Source organism: Anticarsia gemmatalis, chromosome 4, assembly GCF_050436995.1.
Source record: "Anticarsia gemmatalis isolate Benzon Research Colony breed Stoneville strain chromosome 4, ilAntGemm2 primary, whole genome shotgun sequence".
Taxonomy (NCBI): domain Eukaryota; kingdom Metazoa; phylum Arthropoda; class Insecta; order Lepidoptera; family Erebidae; genus Anticarsia; species Anticarsia gemmatalis.
Window position 1 is genome coordinate 902,890 of NC_134748.1, and position 18,697 is coordinate 921,586.

Genomic DNA, 18,697 nt, shown 5'->3' on the forward strand with positions numbered 1-18,697 from the left:
ATCACTAAAACATTCACTAATGAGAGCAATTAATGTTGAACATCATCAAATAGTTATTAAATCATATCACAGGCATTGTTTTTACAATTAATTAATTATTTGATGTGATAATTAGCATGTTTGTTGAGAGCCGGTTTTCACGCACTTTTCATTCCTAATGTTGTAAATGCGAAATGTGTTTTTGTACATGTTGCGTTTTATTGCCTAAACTAGTAAACTGATTGTGCTGGAATTTGGCATGGTGATTCTTTACATTAATAAGGATTAAAAGCAGTACAATATAAATAATGATGAAAGTTGAAATCTCAAGATCCGATATGAAAACGTCGCACAAGAAATACATCAGTAATTCATTAATGAAATTTTTACCATCATTAAAACTGTAAGTAGATCTAACTTACAAAATATTAACTTTACTTAACTATTTTCAAAAATAAAGTATTGTGTGTTATGTTAAGTTTCATAAAAAAATCCCGTCGAAAAATCCATAAATCGTAAAAGTACAAGAGGCATACTTCAGGAACAGTCTCGATACAGCCGTACAAGCCGCTATAGTCGAGGAGTTTGCACCGGGGGCTGACGGCAAAAAACATGCCCCCTTCATTTGTTCATAACGGAACAGACCACTACTATGAACTGCTGTAGTTTGAGGAGTGTAGTTGAGCGGTATACATGTACTATTAGCAAGTTGAAGACTTTTTGTTATAGGTTTACGAAGTTATAAAATGAAGGTAAAATATTACAGCTATTACAAAATGTCGTTGTGATCAAAAATACAGGCTGTAAATTAAAAGTGAGAACCAGCATTCTTTCGACAAGTGTCCATAATATACATATGTCTTACTTACAAGCCAGGTCTTTTATAAGATTTTAAGCTGTTTTTCCATCATCCACAAGTTTCATGGTCCTGATAAATACCACAAAATATTTTCTTTTAAATAAATAAAGTAAAGCAACGTAACAATGTAAAAAATCTATTAACACTTTTCTCAACTCAGGGAATTCGATAGTTAACTACAGTAGTTAATCGTTTAACCATAGTAGTGGTGGTGCCTGTTCCAGGACCCTTAGTGGGGGCGTTTTTGTCGTGTGCACTATTAGCTTGTTCGCTTTGTCGCCATATTGGGGGTTCAGTGGAAAATGTCCGACCTTTGCCTACAAACGGACAGTCGCTTTTATCCATTATGCTTGATTTGCGCACGGATTTTCAAAATTTTACTCACTTTTTATTGGTTCATATTAAATACTTGAGATTTGTGTTTGTTTGTTTGAGCTTGCTTTTATGTGTCGGTTTGTTCGTGGAATATTTGAATCAATCTATCTTTGTGCTATCGATATGAAAGTTTCGATGACATTTGCTTTCGATGATTCTCTTACATATAATTTCTCTACTAAATACTTATTCTTAGTGTGAAATACAATAAATTACATAGATTTAGTTAGTGCTTTGAGTAATACGTGGGATACTAGGGTTATGAGTACACTCTGGACTGTGCATTTTGTAAAATAATTAAAGCATACAGAAATTGGGATCTGTTTTTTTAAATTTTTTACTGCTATTTTTAACTGACTTTCTATGTATAAAGTCACATATAGCAATATATTATTTCAAAAATCATGTACCTCACGTGGTAGAGTCCTACAGTGATAGAGTCACGTGTATTATATTTCTATTTATACAAAACACTGTGTGCCGAGGTTTGGATCAATAAACCTTTCGGTAGAGTTAGATAAACAAGCCTCTGCCCCGGCGGCGCCTGCCTCTACAAACGATAATTGATTCCGATGTTGATTGAATTAAGGATTAATTTTGAGCGTGTCTCTACCTGTTTGAACTGAACTCTCTTTTACAAAGTCTAATGATTTTGATGGTGAATAAATGTTTATTTTGTATGTTTTAAAGCAATTTGCATGTTGTTTTTTCTTTTGAAAGATAACTGCAGCAAAAAGTCTTTTGAAGGGAGAACTTTTGCGAACATACAAACAACGCTCCTGCGGTACAACTAGATTCGATACATGTAGATCATACAAATATTTGTAGGTTTATGTAAAAAATATCTGACCCAACCCGAGACGTGAAAAGTTAATTCCCACACCATGTTAAATAATGTAATAATATCGATTCTCTACAGTCAGTACTGTCAAGTATCGAAAGTTTGACATTTAAAATGTACTGCCAAAATAGTTCCTACAACGCCTGTTAGAGGCGCTGATCAGATTTTCATACTAAATTTTTCGATAGCTAGCCAGTTAGTGTCTATAGTCGATAGTGGTAGAGAATGGAGCTGAAGTATATAACTATGACATATGCAAATGTTGACGCAGGTCCATATGGTCGGCCTTTTAGTATTAACTGAACTGAGAATCTCTTTGCATTGGAGTAAAGAGATTTCGGTTGCTTTGGTATCTAGTAGGATAGGATATGTTGACCAATTAAAACAGTATTGAACCTAGTTAGACCCGTTGATTTAATGCAATTTTAGCAATATATATTGACCACAGACTAAATAAAAAATACATAAAACGTATGCAATCGCTAGTAGGCAGTTTAGTTTAGCTGTTAAAAAACGAAAAAGAAGAAAGCAACTTTTAGCTCCGCCGTGAAATTTTACATAAATAATAATTGCTGGATTTGGAAGTATGTGCCGTGTTTCGAAGAGTTGGTTTAATATCGGTTTTAACTGTTGTAAATATCAGTTAAACCGAAAACAAACACTTTATGGTCACTGTCATTGTCAACCACCTCGATTCTCTACCACTAGCGACTACCGACAACCAGCTAGCTACCGACATTTTGACATTTAGAATGTTCAGTCAAAATATTTCCTACGACATCCGTCAGAGGCGCTGATCAGATTTTTATACAAAATTTCTCGATGACTGGTCGGTTGTCGGTAGTCGATACTAATTTAGAATTGAGCTATAGCTATAGATCATTAATCGGTGTGATGACTTTGACAAATGTCAAGAGGAAAGAAATATAAAATTACAAATTCTCATAACTCTTTAAGCGTTTACCTTCTAAACGTGCAACGACAGAACTTGAGATATATAACTATCACCAGCGAAGTAAATATGTTATGACGTCATAAATTGACGTTGCAGTTCACTGGCGGCCATTTTGTTTATGATCCTCGTAAAGTTATTGAGGATCAACTGCCTCGTGGCTGCTGAATAAGTTATTTTTAACTGCACGTTCGGTGCATTGGGTCAGGATAAGACGTGAGGATATGTCCCAGCTGTGGTGAATTTCGTGCTGGTAGTAAATTTCTTATGTGCTGGACAAAGTCAGTGACCTCTGTTTACCTATTGTACTCTTACTAGACTTCTGGCTCAAACTTAATTCATTTGGTCACACGTTGACATTTATTATGATTGTCAAAGTTAAATAATATTTTCTTTTTGTGTCATCTTGTTATAATGTAAAGTAAACTTCTAAATTGATTAGCTGTCAAATGTCAACCTATTCAATAAAATTAAAAACGGAAATACACTGAATCTAGCTTACACAGCTAGTCTCCTCCTTTTTTAGCCTGTTATAACATACATTTTATCACAGTTACATTAAATAAATATGTTCATTCTTTTGCCATTCTATGTTACTTGGTCTGAAAAGACATCACCAATTAGAAAGAGACCCGGAAATCAAACCTGGAGTTTCATAGTTATAAGTACTCTTAAGACGGACCTTAGAGACACAGTTATTAACACCTTTCATGATTATATCATCTTCAAACAACTATAAACGTTATTCCAAAGTTATTGGTCAAAACATTTACTATCACAAACTTCCTGCAATAAACATTCAAAGAGCTCTATACATCGTCGAGTTGGTAGTAAAAGTAAATTTTTAGGGGAACTAAAACGGCAATGAAACGAATTCGGGCTGTTAACGTCGTTGATACGAGGTGATCGTAAAACGTCCTGTAGTTTTGAATATTATTCAGTTTTCATTACACCTGCTGGGGGTGCTTGTAATAATTCTTCTTTAGTGTTTAAGTTAGTGTTTAATGCTTTGCTTGCAGTATGTCTAGACTTGACTATCCAGAAGTCCGTTGAGTCGTTATCTTTATTCCCGTTTTTGACTCACTTTTGACTCTTTGCTGTTCGTTAGTCTCGCTAAAACTCGAGAACGGCTAGACCGATTTGGCTAATATTGGTCTTGAATTATTTGTGGAAGTCTAGAGAAGGTGTAAAAGGTGAATAAATTTGAAAATACGCGTTATTAAATAAAAACAAGAAAGCGTGACCGGAGCTGCGCGGGTCAGCTAGTTCTTTAATAATATTGTAATTGTAACTTTGTGAATAACAAGATTTATTGAATTAATTGTTTTCGTTTTCTGGCTTTTGAGACTGTTGTATTATCGTGATTGATGCGGTTGAACTACGAAAAATACAAATACCACAAATGCCAGATCCTGACTTAACAAGAACATATAAACAACTCTTTTTTATGACGCCATGTTTGTGTATGTTTTTAGTATAAGTTTTTAATTAAGTATAAAATTAATTGTATCTTTTCCTTTGTTTCAGGATTTTTTTAATGATGCGGCAGTCTAATGGAGTCTAGCTTAGGCAATACGATAGCCGGTAAGTGTATATTAATAACATATTGCAGAGTAATTATTTTCATTTAAATTACTTTTACGGTTTGGATAACAACCGAAGGTACCGGTAGAAGTGTATTTAATTATACACAAGTTTAACAATTTATTAAAAGCCAATTGACATATGCCAGGCACGTTATTAACCTTCGGGCTACTATAAAGAATGTTCTTATATACATAAATTTGAAAAATTTGCAATTAGCCCGACCCGGAAATCGAACCGCATTAGTCGTATACAGTACCACTTACACCGCAAAGGCAGAATGTTACTATAATAGTTTCTAGAACCAATAATTCTCTCAATATTATGAGAAATAATCGTATTCCTTAACCCCAATGACTTAACATAACGGTCCATCATAGTAATAGTGATCCATTACGGGGTGTATCCTGGCACGCCATTATTTATGCTCTCGATATCCCATTGAGAACAATGCAAGCTAAAAAGAGCGCTGAAGACATCATATTTTAAATCGGTATTGACACTGTAGAGGTGGGAACAGTAGGTCAAGTTGGGACTGTGTCTAAAATGTAGAATTTGTTCGAAATATTTTAAGTATTCATATGTGTTTATAATATAAATGTTGCCTTTATTGATATTTGGTTCATATTGATTTTTTCTTTGAAATTATTCGACTTGAATACGACAATGATAATTAAAGACAAGTATAGTTTTCTGTTCAATGAATATTTTCGAATTTTAAACAGCTGATGTGGGATAAATTTAAAAAAGACGCTTAATATTATATTTTTGCATGTCATTTGCAGTATTAGTCAAAACATACGAGTAAATGATAGGCGCATGTAAGTAATATGTATTAAGTATTTGAGTTCATATCGTCTCATAGAAATGTTTTACCAAAGTACATACTAATGAACTAGATCTATAAAAACTAAGAACTAATCATCTGGTGTCTGTAACACAAGCTCTTATAAAACCTAGTCCACAACCTCTCACAGCATATTAGTCAAACATGAAAAATCAACCAACAAAATGGTAATACTGTAGATCGGTACATCACGGCATCGGTCCGGAACAGCCAATCAATCACGAGCTGACATAATGACGTCATCCATTATCAATTATTGACAGTACACGGATCGGATGCCGTCCGATTTTCCAAGTTTTATGCCTTACCCCCCCTCTCCTCCGGGCCTCTGTTCAAGGGGGCTCGATTGATCATAGTTCGAGTATTCATGGTGAAGGTTTAAGGCTTGTTTTAGTTGTTTGTATATTTATTAGCATATACATAGTTGCAACAGACTGTAAAACAAGTGACAACCATTTCTACTACAGTGAAGGAAAAGTCCAATAACCTTACATTTTGTGAATAATGATAGGCTGTATTCCATCAAACTAGTGGTATAGTTTGTATATAATTCGTGAAAGTAAGAAACCAAAAACATTTAGACTCATGATAGTTATCAAATATCTAAATTGGAACAAAACTTCGGATTAACGAAATATAATAGGATTTCCTGTTTTTTTTGGGACAGTTCAGTTTATTTTAAGACTCATGTTTTATATATCATCCTATTATTGGAGCATTTTTACTAAAAACCAAAACGAATATGATTTGCAATAGAATATCACTGCACGTAACCTAGAAAATGGGTAAAAGGCAATGGCACACAAAGAGATTGCCAGATTTTTTCAGTCTATATAACTTAACACTTGTCCAAATTTCAGCCCAAACCTTTCTACCGAATAAAATTCAAATCTCCTTTTTATTCTTGGTATAAATTTTCTCAAATGACTTTCAACTTAGAGGGCAGACATAAATGTCCATAAGTTAGAGTGGACTCCAACCTTTAGCGTTAAGGCACTGTGCCAACTGGACCTTTCGCTGGTCATCTACGGGCAGCTTTTTAGTTATTATGTAATTCACGTTTTATCTATAGCCTGGGTACTGTATTAGGCGTTGCTCTGCTATATATTTTCGTAATAGATGAATATAGGCCAATGATGCTGAGTTTTCTAGTGTCGAAGTGATTCCAGTTACCTGTTTATTATTACCTCTTCTATACCATCTATAAGCAGGCTTCATAGAGGAACTATGAACGATTGGTAGAAGTGTTCATCCATCCATAGATTGACCTAGTGAAAAGATGCTTACCTGAACAATAGTTTATTGCGTGATTTCTATGTGAACATTACGTTAAAACTGGTTTAAGACATAAATGTCCCAATGCTGGGCAAGGGTCTCCTCCCGTAATTAGTGGTTTAGGTCCTAAGTCTGCCAAGACCAAGTGTTAAACCTTACTTATGAATAAAAAGCAAGGACTTCAACTCCAAGCTTGATCTAGTATATTTTTCATTCACGACGGAAAATGGCATCTGTTACCCGCGGCACATGGAGAGGCGACTAATTTCCTAATGTACCGAATATGCAATCAATGGATGCTGGATGCAGGCAGCTTATTTTTTTGCATCGTAAGTCTGTTTTTTTTCTACTGGGAACAGTTTTGTGAATATTCTCTGTTCTGAAATTGTCTAATAATGTGTTTGCTCTTAACATTGTTGGCAAACGATGGAGTTAAGTATAGGTTTCTTATTTATATGCGCTTTGAATCGCGTCTAGTTACAGAGAGTATTTTGGAGTCGGCTTCCAGTCTCACCAGATGCAGATAAATATCTGTGTTTTATATGGAGCGACTACCTATCGAACCTCCACAACCCAGTTGCCTGGGCTCTAACACAATATCCTTCGGTTATCCTTCGTATGACTGGTTGTTAGACTCTCAAGCTTCTGACTACTGTTAATGAGAACACGTACTCATTTATTTCCTCGAATGATGTTATACATTTATCTTCAAAAATAAATGTCTCCACGTTTAAGTAGTCAAAACATAATAGTCCTGGAGGTAAGCAACTCGCTAACTCGCCAACCGCCGGAACGGAGTTAAGTACCGCCGGCAGCCGCCGCGCACCGGATGAAACCGGATAAAAGCGGATAAATCAGGTGTAAACTGACGCCGTACAGACTGCACCTTTCACATTTTAATGGACGGAAATTTGGTAAAAATGAAGTGAGGTTTTGTTAATTATTACAAGCTGCAGCAAGGAAGTTGGTGTTGCGTAGCTGGAGTGAGGGATGCCAATCATGCAAACACGGGTTCGAATCTAGGCTTTACAACTTATTATCACGTTATTCCGCGTTCTTGTGAACTACTAATTACTTAAGTAAAATGGTTAGAGTACTTGCTCGACGCAGTTTACTCTGGCTGTAGTCAAAAACTAATTGATCAATCTATTGAATAAAATACCACAGCAATTTGTACCTCGCATAATATTCTCACTGTCAAGTGCATATACTTCGTTTTTTAATCAATTTAGAATTCTAACACAATCTGGACTTCGCCCGTTATCTTCAAACTTATCACTTAACATCTTCACTTCTAAGGCCACAGAATGGACTGGCTTTCTTAATAGACCACGTTCTCGTGAGACGTTAGACGTTTGTGAACCAAAACGACGTAGATTGAGACCTCAATGTTAGTCGTAATTGTAATGTCAGCTCGGATTTTAACTGTCCTCAAAACTACTTTCGTGCTTTGTATGCGGTGGCCAACTAAATATCAATCAGGAATTTATCTTATATGATATATTATCGTTTACGAGTATATAATTAATTACTAAAGGAATATATTTTCAGCTCTTAGAGGCCAGAAACCGATCACCTTTTTTGGTAATGTGGAGCGTCGATCAGACGCCTCGCGAATTATTTAGCGAAACTCTGTGCACTCGAGTCCGACAACTTCTAAGTCTCGAGCTCGAACAGCTAAAGTAGTTATATGACTCTTTTCAATTGCTCAGTCTTGCAGATTGACATAAACAAAGTGTTCATCCCTAAATATTAAAAAAAAAAATCTCAAACCACCACTTGACTAGCGTGATTGACTCGAAGACTAGCCTCTTGCGGGTTTAACCACTCCCTAATTCCGGGAGCAATGTAACAGAAATGGGTTAAACTATAATTTTTATAAAATTTCGTGCGGAGTAGTCACGTGCTTGTAAAGAAATAGTAAAAATATGAATATTTTAGTACATTGTATTTCGATACAAAACTAGCCCACTGCATAAGCAGTATATTCACAACAGTGAGCGTACACTTCAGTCCACAATGAGCACGCGTGGGCACCGTGCCACGACGTCTGATCTCTGACCAATGAGCCTTGCATCTCAATATATGATAAACTGCTTCTGATTATGACTGTATTGGCTTGTCATTCTGTTTTGGTCCATAGGGAGTAGGTTTGAAGGTCAATCTTTTGCATTTAGAATTGCTGAGAGTATATTTTTTAAGGCTGTCCATCTTGATTTAATCTTAAAATGTATGGTAATATGTTTATGCAGCACGAAAGTCGCCTTCTTATTGTGTGTGAGTAGGTCTCTGGTTCAATTTCCAGTTAGAGTAGTACCTTAGTATAAAAAATACGTATTAAATCACACCAGTCTAACAACAGTTACCGATTATTCAAAGTGCTGTCATTGCCAGGAATTAAACCTAGAGCGAATGCTTGTTTGGTAATAAATTAATCAACACTATTTAATACAGGACAGTTATATTTCACAAACAGGTATTATATAATAGCATAAGTAGCAAATACTTACCTTCTTGCGTGTTTAAAAGCAAAAATCTCGGAATACTAAACTGATTCTAAAAAATCTTTCACAAATAGAAAGCTAACTTAATCTAGTATCCTCAGAAGTACTCATGGAATCACTGAATATCTTTCAACACAAGTAAAGTCGCAGCATAAGTTAGTATAACATGTAGAGTTTTGAAGTAGCTCTCAAGTTTAGAAGGCAGTCAAGCGAACGATTCCGGCTGTTGACTCGCGAACCTTATAGTAAACATGTTTTCATATCTTTGTGTTATTTTTGAATTGATTTATTTGATGTAAGTAACAATATGTTATGGTTAAATGTTTATGCAAGTTAGTTTAAATTTACAAATGGTAGTTAAAGATTGAGAGGTCCTTCGACCCTAAATAATACAACGCGGTTCTGAATTTTTGACCAGGGAAGTTGATGAACGTTGCTTAGGCTAGGTTTTAGATGGGCGGTTATTTATATACATCACGTTATCTAACTTTCCCTAATATTAAAAAGTGCTGGTTATAATTGTTATTAACACGGATATACAGACACATGACTACTTATTGACTAATGACAGCCGACTGTAGGGAATATCAATTCGCTACTATCGGTTTTGACAGCTTCAAATACTCTCCGAGGCACGAAGTAACTGTAAGCTCATGTAAACGGTCACCCATCTGAGACCTAACCTCAGTCACATCGCAGTCGCATTCACTCAGTCGTCTCAATACCTCCAGATAAGTATTACCTTACCAAGGTTTTGCCAAATATTTCAAACGCTATCACTTTATCTATTAGATAGTATAAAAATACAAGTTTGTACGTACTTGGTAATACAATGCATTGGTTGTTTCTCATTCATATGATTCCGTTCCATCCCCTTTCATCCGCACTCGGTATGTGGTTCAAAGACACCAATAAATATTTATTGGTTCTTATAAATTTGTCTCTGTAACTCGGCTTGTGTGTTATTTTTCAATCAATTTTTACATGTTACTCTGTTACTTTGCGTTTAAATAATGGTTTAGTGGTGATGTAGTTTGTTGAGATATATATCTTTATTGATTTTATTGATTTTAAATATATAATTCATATCAAAGCTGCTTTTGGTGTACTGATTTGATGAATACTTTCATTTTTGTCTCAAAATGGACGAAGTTTGGATATTACAAAAAAAAAATTGTAACTGCTTTGGGAATCGATAAATTATTTACTTTTGTTGTGTCTTGTTGTTTTGTTGAAAACGACTACAGTTTATGTTTTACACCAGGGCCACATACTACCATGTTACCAAGTAATTTACTAAACTTATAGGTAGATATTTACTCAGTTCTTTGCTTGAAATTTCGGTACAACTTACACAGACAATCGCAATTTCACGTCTCTAAGATAACTTAAACTATGTCAATTTATTTCTTCAGACATACATTTGATATCGAAATTGCGATACATGCCCAACTTACTTTTTTTTTACCTCATTACTGTCCTACTGCTAGGCAAGGGTCTCCTCCCAAACGAGGAAGGGGCCTTGAGTCCACCACGCTGCTCAAGTGCGGGTTGGGGACTTTTAATGCCAATAAAATTAATTTACAATAATTTTACATCACTCTATCCACAATCGGCTTACATTAAACGCTATTGGTTTATTAAGTTATAACGTTGCAGAATATTAGCCGGCAATTATTGAATTATGCATAATGACTAATTATATTATACCTAATAATGTTATTAGCACTAAATATTGCAGGTATTATCAGTAGTACATTAATTGGCTCTTGTTAGAACGACTAGGTTAATCCTGGGGTGCCGTTTAAGTTGATGGCTTATACAATTTTCTGAAAAAAAATTGGAGCAAATTATTTTTTAATTACCATTGAGATTTTTTTTAAGGTCTAAATAGCGGCTTGCAAAAACGCGCGGAAAACCAAAACTTAAAATAGTAAAACTTATTTTATCAATGACGCATCGCAATTGTGAAGTAAAAAATACTAATACTTTTTATGTAACATACTTTTTAGATGTGTTAATTTTAAAAATTATGTGAACTTACATTATTTAAAAATGTTAAAGGACACACTCTACTAAATCGACCACCAACTTTACATTTTCAAGATCGTACGTACAACTTAATGCTAATATAGTTTATTTTACTAAAAAGCCTTCCAAGCTGTACTCTGTTGAAAGGAGCCAGTGAATTGTAAAATATTACTACGCAACTCGTAGAGACAGTTTTTAAAACAATAAAACTCCATGGCAAGTCGGTAGAGTCACCATAATTCATGGTTTTGTGACAGCATCTGATTTATATGGCTGTTTATTAGGTTTTTTAACACTTTTAGAGGACGTAGAGTTTATAAGATTTCTATAAAATAAATGTTTGGCTCTTATTTGAGGTTATGGAAAGAAATTAGGTTATGCGATGATAAATTATGTTTTAAAATTTAATCTCTTTGGATCGCAAATACTAATTTTATATATTTATTTATTAAATATCTTTATAACAGTTATTTAGTAAATGCATATAAGTAGAAAACTACCGATGCAGTTTGACTGTAGAAAAATTAATATTATGGTATATAATATACCATTCAAAGAACGTTACTTGGTACGATCCTAACAGACTTATCTACTAGTTTTACAACTCTACTTAGAAGTAATTCTAATGTATGTATGTTAATAAAAAAATACGTTACGTTTCTTGTATTCGCATTTGCAAGTGTGATTTCATGCTTTACATCATTCAAACTATTTTTTAGTTCAGTCTATCAAACTAAATATGAAAACTCTACCATAAATTCCCGTTACTTATTTCGTCATGAAAAGTAGAGCCATCCTAAAAAAACTGGATCCTTAATTAAGTTATAAAACATACCCACACTAGTAGAGTTATGACCTCTCGTAGAGCTGTAAATCTGATGTCAAAGGCATCTCTATCGAAGTGTTTACGAGTTTCGACTCTACGTTCATCTCTAAGCGCTTTATAGTACAATAAAGACTGTAAATGTCGTCGCTATCTTAAAGCTATTTCGCTCTATGTAGAGTCATGGTAGAGTTATGGTGGACAAGGGTGAATGACCTTTAAAACTTTGCAGTTATTAGGGTCAGTGTTGATAGTTATTATTTTATGGTATTTTTAAGGTTGTTTTGATAAAATTCTTTAGTCTTGTAGTGACCGACTATCGGTCTATCGGCATTACCGAGTAGTGTGATAGAAAATACCGCTTGTTCTTTTCCGTTGTCTTTCATTAATAATTGGACTAGGGAGACAATGTAAATGCTTTTGTTAAATTAGTGGATACTGACAGACACTTTAACGTTCTATAAGTGTTTCAGTGCCTCGATTCTCTACTACTATCGACTACCGACAACCGAACTGTCATCGAGAAAATTTGTATGAGAATCTGATCAGCACCTCTGACGGAAGTCGTAGGAAACATTTTGGCAGTACATTCTAAATGTCAAAATTTCGATAGCTAGCCGGTTGTCGGTAGTCGATAGTGGTACAGAATCGAGGTACGGGACTGTCAAGTAACTGACGTTATTTAACATTTTTTGGTGTCAGTTCATGTGTTTATCAATGGAAGATTTTAAAATATTAATTGAGGGATTCGCTTGATATGGATAATAGAAAAGATAAAAGATATTGGGTAACTCGCCGTGAAATACATGAAAAACCCATAAAAATTCTCCTGCTATGAGATATTTATTTAGAAGTTGTGTCAAATAAGTGTCAAATGCGAGTCGAAATTGAGACAATTATAAAGAAAATAGTTCACTATTATAATATTTGCCGTTGACCATTTACACGTATGTACTATCCATCTTCTGTGTAAATACGCGCGCGGGCAAACACCACGAACGCACTACGTGATGAAATGCATCAAGTGAGTTTTAACCCTTCAGTGCGAGCGGTATTTGTAAACATATTGCGTAAGTTGTTGGATAACAACGGTAGAGGGCGCTAGATTGATACGGAGATATAGATTTGTGTAATTGTACTGTTATACAGTACATTTGATGAGCGTATGTTAATTGTTTTGATGTTAGGGTGGGTACTGACCAACGTTACGAGGTGTAATGTAACATTCGCATCAAGCGTGTACGCATCGAGCACGTTACGCTGTGTTCTAAAATCGGCGTAACATGCTCGTCAAAACTCTGTGCTCCATATTCGCCGCCAGTTCACTCAAGATGGCCGACAGCGAGGCCGCGTTGGTATCTTTGATTCTACTTAATTATTGTTTTATCCAAACTAAGAAGAAGAAAAACGTTACTGGACATCAAACTTATAGTGAGTTTGTTATAATGCTCTGGATGAGCTGCATTTTACAACACTTCCTCATCTCTGTATTTTTCTATAAAAAACAAAGTTTTTTCTTTGTCCCACTCCATTTTTTAAAATATAGATGAACGACGTTTGATGATTCGCGACGCGCGTGCGCTCGTGACTACTTGCAAGAGCGTACTGACTGAACCGCGTAACACACAAAGGGTTCGCCAAAAAATCGACAGCCGGGTGGAGCACTCGCAGCGAGCAACGAGCGGCTCGTTGCTCGCTGCGAGCGCCTTGTTTCTACGTACTGACTGCACAAATGCTCGCTGTGTAACACGTTACATTACACCTCGTAACGTTGGTCAGTACCCACCTTTAGGCTAATTATTACTTACAACATCTTACGGTGAATATTTTTTTCCATCTTTGTGCGCATCTGCGCTAATTTGATTCGGAGTCGAAGTGGTCGCCGTGGCCGAAATCGGTCGGAACAAACAATCACTTTTTTATTTATTGTGGAGTAATTTAAAACAGGAGTCAACTTGTTTAAATCTGTCTGAAGATCAATAAAATCTAGCTTGTGTCTTTATTAAATGCCAATTTTACACTCAAGTGAGCCACCAAGATACCTGCTTATATTTTTTTTATCGCTTCCATGGTTAAGCTATTCGCGATTTCAAAGAAAAAGTTCGTATAATTTCTTACTGAAACACATTACTTCTAATGAAAAACTATAAGTAGTTACAGGAGAAGAAAATACTTGTATAGTTATTCATATATGTATGTATGTTTGACGACAATACATAATTTTAGACGTATTGCTAAATTACAGTGAAATGTTGTAATTTCCACGAAATCTAATTGAATTGACATCCGATTGTAAATCAGCCGGTTAATTGATTTCGATACATTTAATATTATTGACAAGTAATTGGTAGTTAACTAGTGATTTATATTATTAGAAATTAACGCGCTTATGATTGATTACAACTGAATAAACAAAGCCTCTTAGAAAATACCCAGAACAACTTTAAACGACTCTGTTAAAAAAATGTGCAGTAAAAGAATATGAGTTATAAACTTTGCCAGTTAGTAATTTTGATTCTGCTCATCATATATGATACATATATAAAATCACGCCTTTATCTTAAAACGGGTAGCTAAAACTCAAACACGTAACAGCTTGCATTTCCCAGATAAAATGGGCACCCCATGATATCACTTCATTGAAACAGAATTTTCGATACACAATCAACAAATTACAATCCCTTAAACATTCGAAATTAAAATGGCCGCCATGACGTCATAAAGCAAAGATTACGTGGAACGCAAACAGGTTCAATACAAGTTCATTGCTGGTAGATGTGAAATAAATTTGGGTTAGGGGGCGAAATATTGAAAAGGTAAAAAAAGAACGCGTCATCTGAATGTAAAAATTGATTTTCCCCCCCAGGTTGTTGGTGGAGGGGAGAGCTTTTAAGGGTTATGATTTTTTTTTATTTTGTTCGGATATTGTTACTGAGTTTGATTGTATGAGATGTGTGAATGAAAAACGGAGGAAGTCTGTTTGATTGTTTTATGGCTTGCGTATTTGTTGTAATAAATATGCCTGTAATACAGGCTTTTGCAATAGTTAAAAATTGGTGAAAATTTATGTACCTATACAGTAGCACAATTCTCTACAATTCCATCGAGTATTGAGAGTTTGACATTTAAAATGTACTGCCAAAATAGTTTCTACGACAACCGTGCTAGCCGCCCGCTAGAGGCACTGAACCGATTGTCACACAATTTTTTTCTATAGTTAGCCGGTTGTCGTTAATAGTGATAGACAATCGCGGTACGGAGTACTTAATGGGTCTGTTTCTGCACGAGTTTTTGTTTTAGTACGATTACTCTAAAACGATTTTTTTAAATAGTTAAACAATTTTTACGGCTTTGGATTTCAAACATACAGGATGTGTGTGTAGACAAATATTTGTACATTGTTTGTTATATTCTATACAATTAAATAAAGCCAATATTTTACCAGTTTTCACAGTACAAGAGTAAACAATTCTGATTGTTATTTCAGCACATTTTAAACAAAAAATCAAGCCTTTTCACATTCACCTTCTAAAAAGCATGTTCTATTTTACAATTTCATCACACGGTTGGATGTTTTACAGCAAAAAGTCCTCTAAAACCTCATGAAATGCAATTCATACATGGTATTGCACATCTCAACAATGATACATAGCCCAATTCACTCGCGAACAACCGTGTTCGTTTTTAAACAACCACGCCCGGGTGAAGTGTTACATTGTGATTTATACTACACGGGGACGACACGACGACGAGAAAATATTTGATTTTTTGATGAGTCGTCGATACGTCATTGAGACGATGGAGGCCAATGAGTTTGTTAGTTGAACGATTGTGATTATCTTAGGTTTTCGTAGAGGGTGATCATCTGTAGTTTTATGTTTATTATTTTATCTGAATATAATTAAGTTTGGTTCAGTCTGGTTTTTCAGGAATTTGTTGTTTGAAACTTATGTAATTAAAGTAAAAAATTTTAACAGCCCACAGTTGTACAAACATAAGACAACTTATGTAATTAAATATTCTTTCATCAGTATCAGTAATTTCAACGCACGTAGTTTTTTCTTCAGTCATAAAGCATAATTCAAAGACTAGTTAATTCACCTAAAGCGGTTCAGTTGCTTAGCTTTGTACGCACAGAACATGAATAGACGCAATTATATGATTATATTTTATACCATACTAATAGGTACTAAGTAACTAATAGTACTAATAGCATCAAAGAGTACTTTGATAAATCGATATATCTCCAATTTCACGTCACGTCCCCGTCTCGTCCCCACTAAAAGACCGCGTGTATTATTGATTTATGTAAATACACCGTGTCTGTGCCGCGATGAAAGGAAAACACACCATCAGCTGTTTATCATAGCGCGTTTGTGAAGGATTACTGATGTTCCGCTTGTTTTTATACGTAGGGTCAACTGATACGGGATATGTGTTTATTAGTCGTCAAAAATGAAAATGATCGGACCGTTTTGTTAAATGGAGAAAGAAGATATGTGTTGCTGAGTTTTGTCGTGTTTCAATATGACTATGTAAGCAAGGAAGGGTCTCTATAATCCTTGAACTCTGTTATATATATGTATGTACGTTCCAGCGAATACTAGCAACCCCTGAAGGCTGTAAAATATCGTTGAAATTAAATATAATCAAGATATTAAGCGAAAACAAAACGATATTTTTTTATACTCCGGTCATCGCAAACCTGTAAAATTCACTTATTATGACGACTTAAAATGGCTTGACGACTGTTATCTTATTAGACAACAAGAATATTAACCACGCGACCATAAAAAATCCTCGACAAAGGTTGCTTAACCTATCATCTGTCGAACGCAACTGGCCGCAAGCTCACAGCCTCATGATACAATGACCTACATACACAAGTATACTACAGCTCACACCGTTTGCACAACAGGGTTAACAATACGACTGCTCTCTTAAAAAAACAACTCAAATAGCGGTCACCCATCCATAAAACATCCTCGACAAAGGTTGCTTAACCCATCGTCTGTCGAGTGCAACTGGCTGCAAGCAATCCACAACCCATCCATAATACATCCGGACAAATGTTGCTTAACCTATCGTCTGTCGAGCGCAATCCACAGCCTCATGATACAATGACCTACATACACAAGTACTACAGCTCACCCCGTTTGTACAACAGGGTTAACAATACGACTGTTATCTTAATAGACATACTCTTCGAATCTACTCAAATAGCGCTCACCCATCCATAAAACATCCTCGATAAAGATTGCTTAACTTTTCATTTGTCAAGCGCAACTGGCTGTAAGCAATCCACAACCCATCCATAATACATCCGGACAAAGGTTGCTTAACCTATCATCTGTCGAGCGCAACTGGCTGTAAGCTCACAGCCTCATGATACAATGACCTACATACACAAGTACTACAGCTCACCCCGTTTGTACAACAGGGTTAACAATACGACTGTTATCTTAACAGAATACAATTCAAATCAACTTAAATAGAGGTCACCCATCCATAAAACATCCTCGACAAAGGTTGCTTAACCTATCATTTGTCGAGCGCAACTGGCTGTAAGCAATCCACAACCCATCCATAATACATCCGGACAAAGGTTGCTTAACCTATCATCTGTCGAGCGCAACTGGCTGTAAGCTCACAGCCTCATGATACAATGACCTACATACACAAGTACTACAGCTCACCCCGTTTGTACAACAGGGTTAACAATACGACTGTTATCTTTATAGACATACTCTTCGAATCTACTCAAATAGCGCTCACCCATCCATAAAACATCCTCGATAAAGATTGCTTAACTTTTCATTTTTCAAGCGCAACTGGCTGTAAGCAATCCACAACCCATCCATAATACATCCGGACAAAGGTTGCTTAACCTATTATCTGTCGAGCGCAACTGGCTGTAAGCTCACAGCCTCATGATACAATGACCTACATACACAAGTACTACAGCTCACCCCGTTTGTACAACAAGGTTAACAATACTACTGGTATCTTAACAAACATACTCTATGAATCAACTCAAATAGCGGTCACCCATCCATAAAACATCCTCGACAAAGGTTGCTTAACCCATCGTTTGTCGAGCGCAACTGGCTGTAAGCAATCCACAACCCATCCATAAAACATCCGGACAAAGGTTGCTTAACCCATCATCGGTCGAGCGCAACTGGATGTAAGCAATCCACAACCCATCCATAAAACATCCGGACAAAGGTTGCTTAACCCATCATCGGTCGAGCGCAACTGGATGTAAGCTCACAGCCTCATGATACAATGACCTACATACACGAGTATACTACAACTCACCCCGTTTGTACAACAGGGTTAACAATGCGACTGGTATCTTAAAAAAACAACTCAAATAGCGGTCACCCATCCATAAAACATCCTCGACAAAGGTTGCTTAACCTATCATCTGTCGAGCGCAACTGGCTGTAAGCTCACAGCCTCATGATACAATGACCTACATACACAAGTACTACAGCTCACCCCGTTTGTACAACAGGGTTAACAATACGCCATTTGTTTCCCCCGCGTAGAGGGTGTACGTTATTGCAACCCCACTTTATTGAGCGAGGATTATTTTTTAATTAGCTAATAACCCTTTGGCAT

At 35.7% G+C, this 18,697-nt stretch overlaps 1 protein-coding gene across 10 annotated transcripts in view; it reads left to right on the forward strand.

Moving 5' to 3' along the window:
* The window catches only part of mmd (disintegrin and metalloproteinase domain-containing protein mind-meld), a 476,847-nt gene that overhangs the window by 31,438 nt on the left and 426,712 nt on the right, over positions 1 to 18,697 (forward strand). For all 10 annotated transcript variants that reach the window (XM_076112972.1, XM_076136870.1, XM_076112975.1 and 7 more), the window contains exon 2: positions 4,534 to 4,590. In XM_076112972.1, the coding sequence (XP_075969087.1) occupies positions 4,560 to 4,590 (31 nt within the window). In that variant the 5' untranslated portion in view covers positions 4,534 to 4,559. The remainder of the gene's footprint in view (positions 1 to 4,533; positions 4,591 to 18,697) is intronic.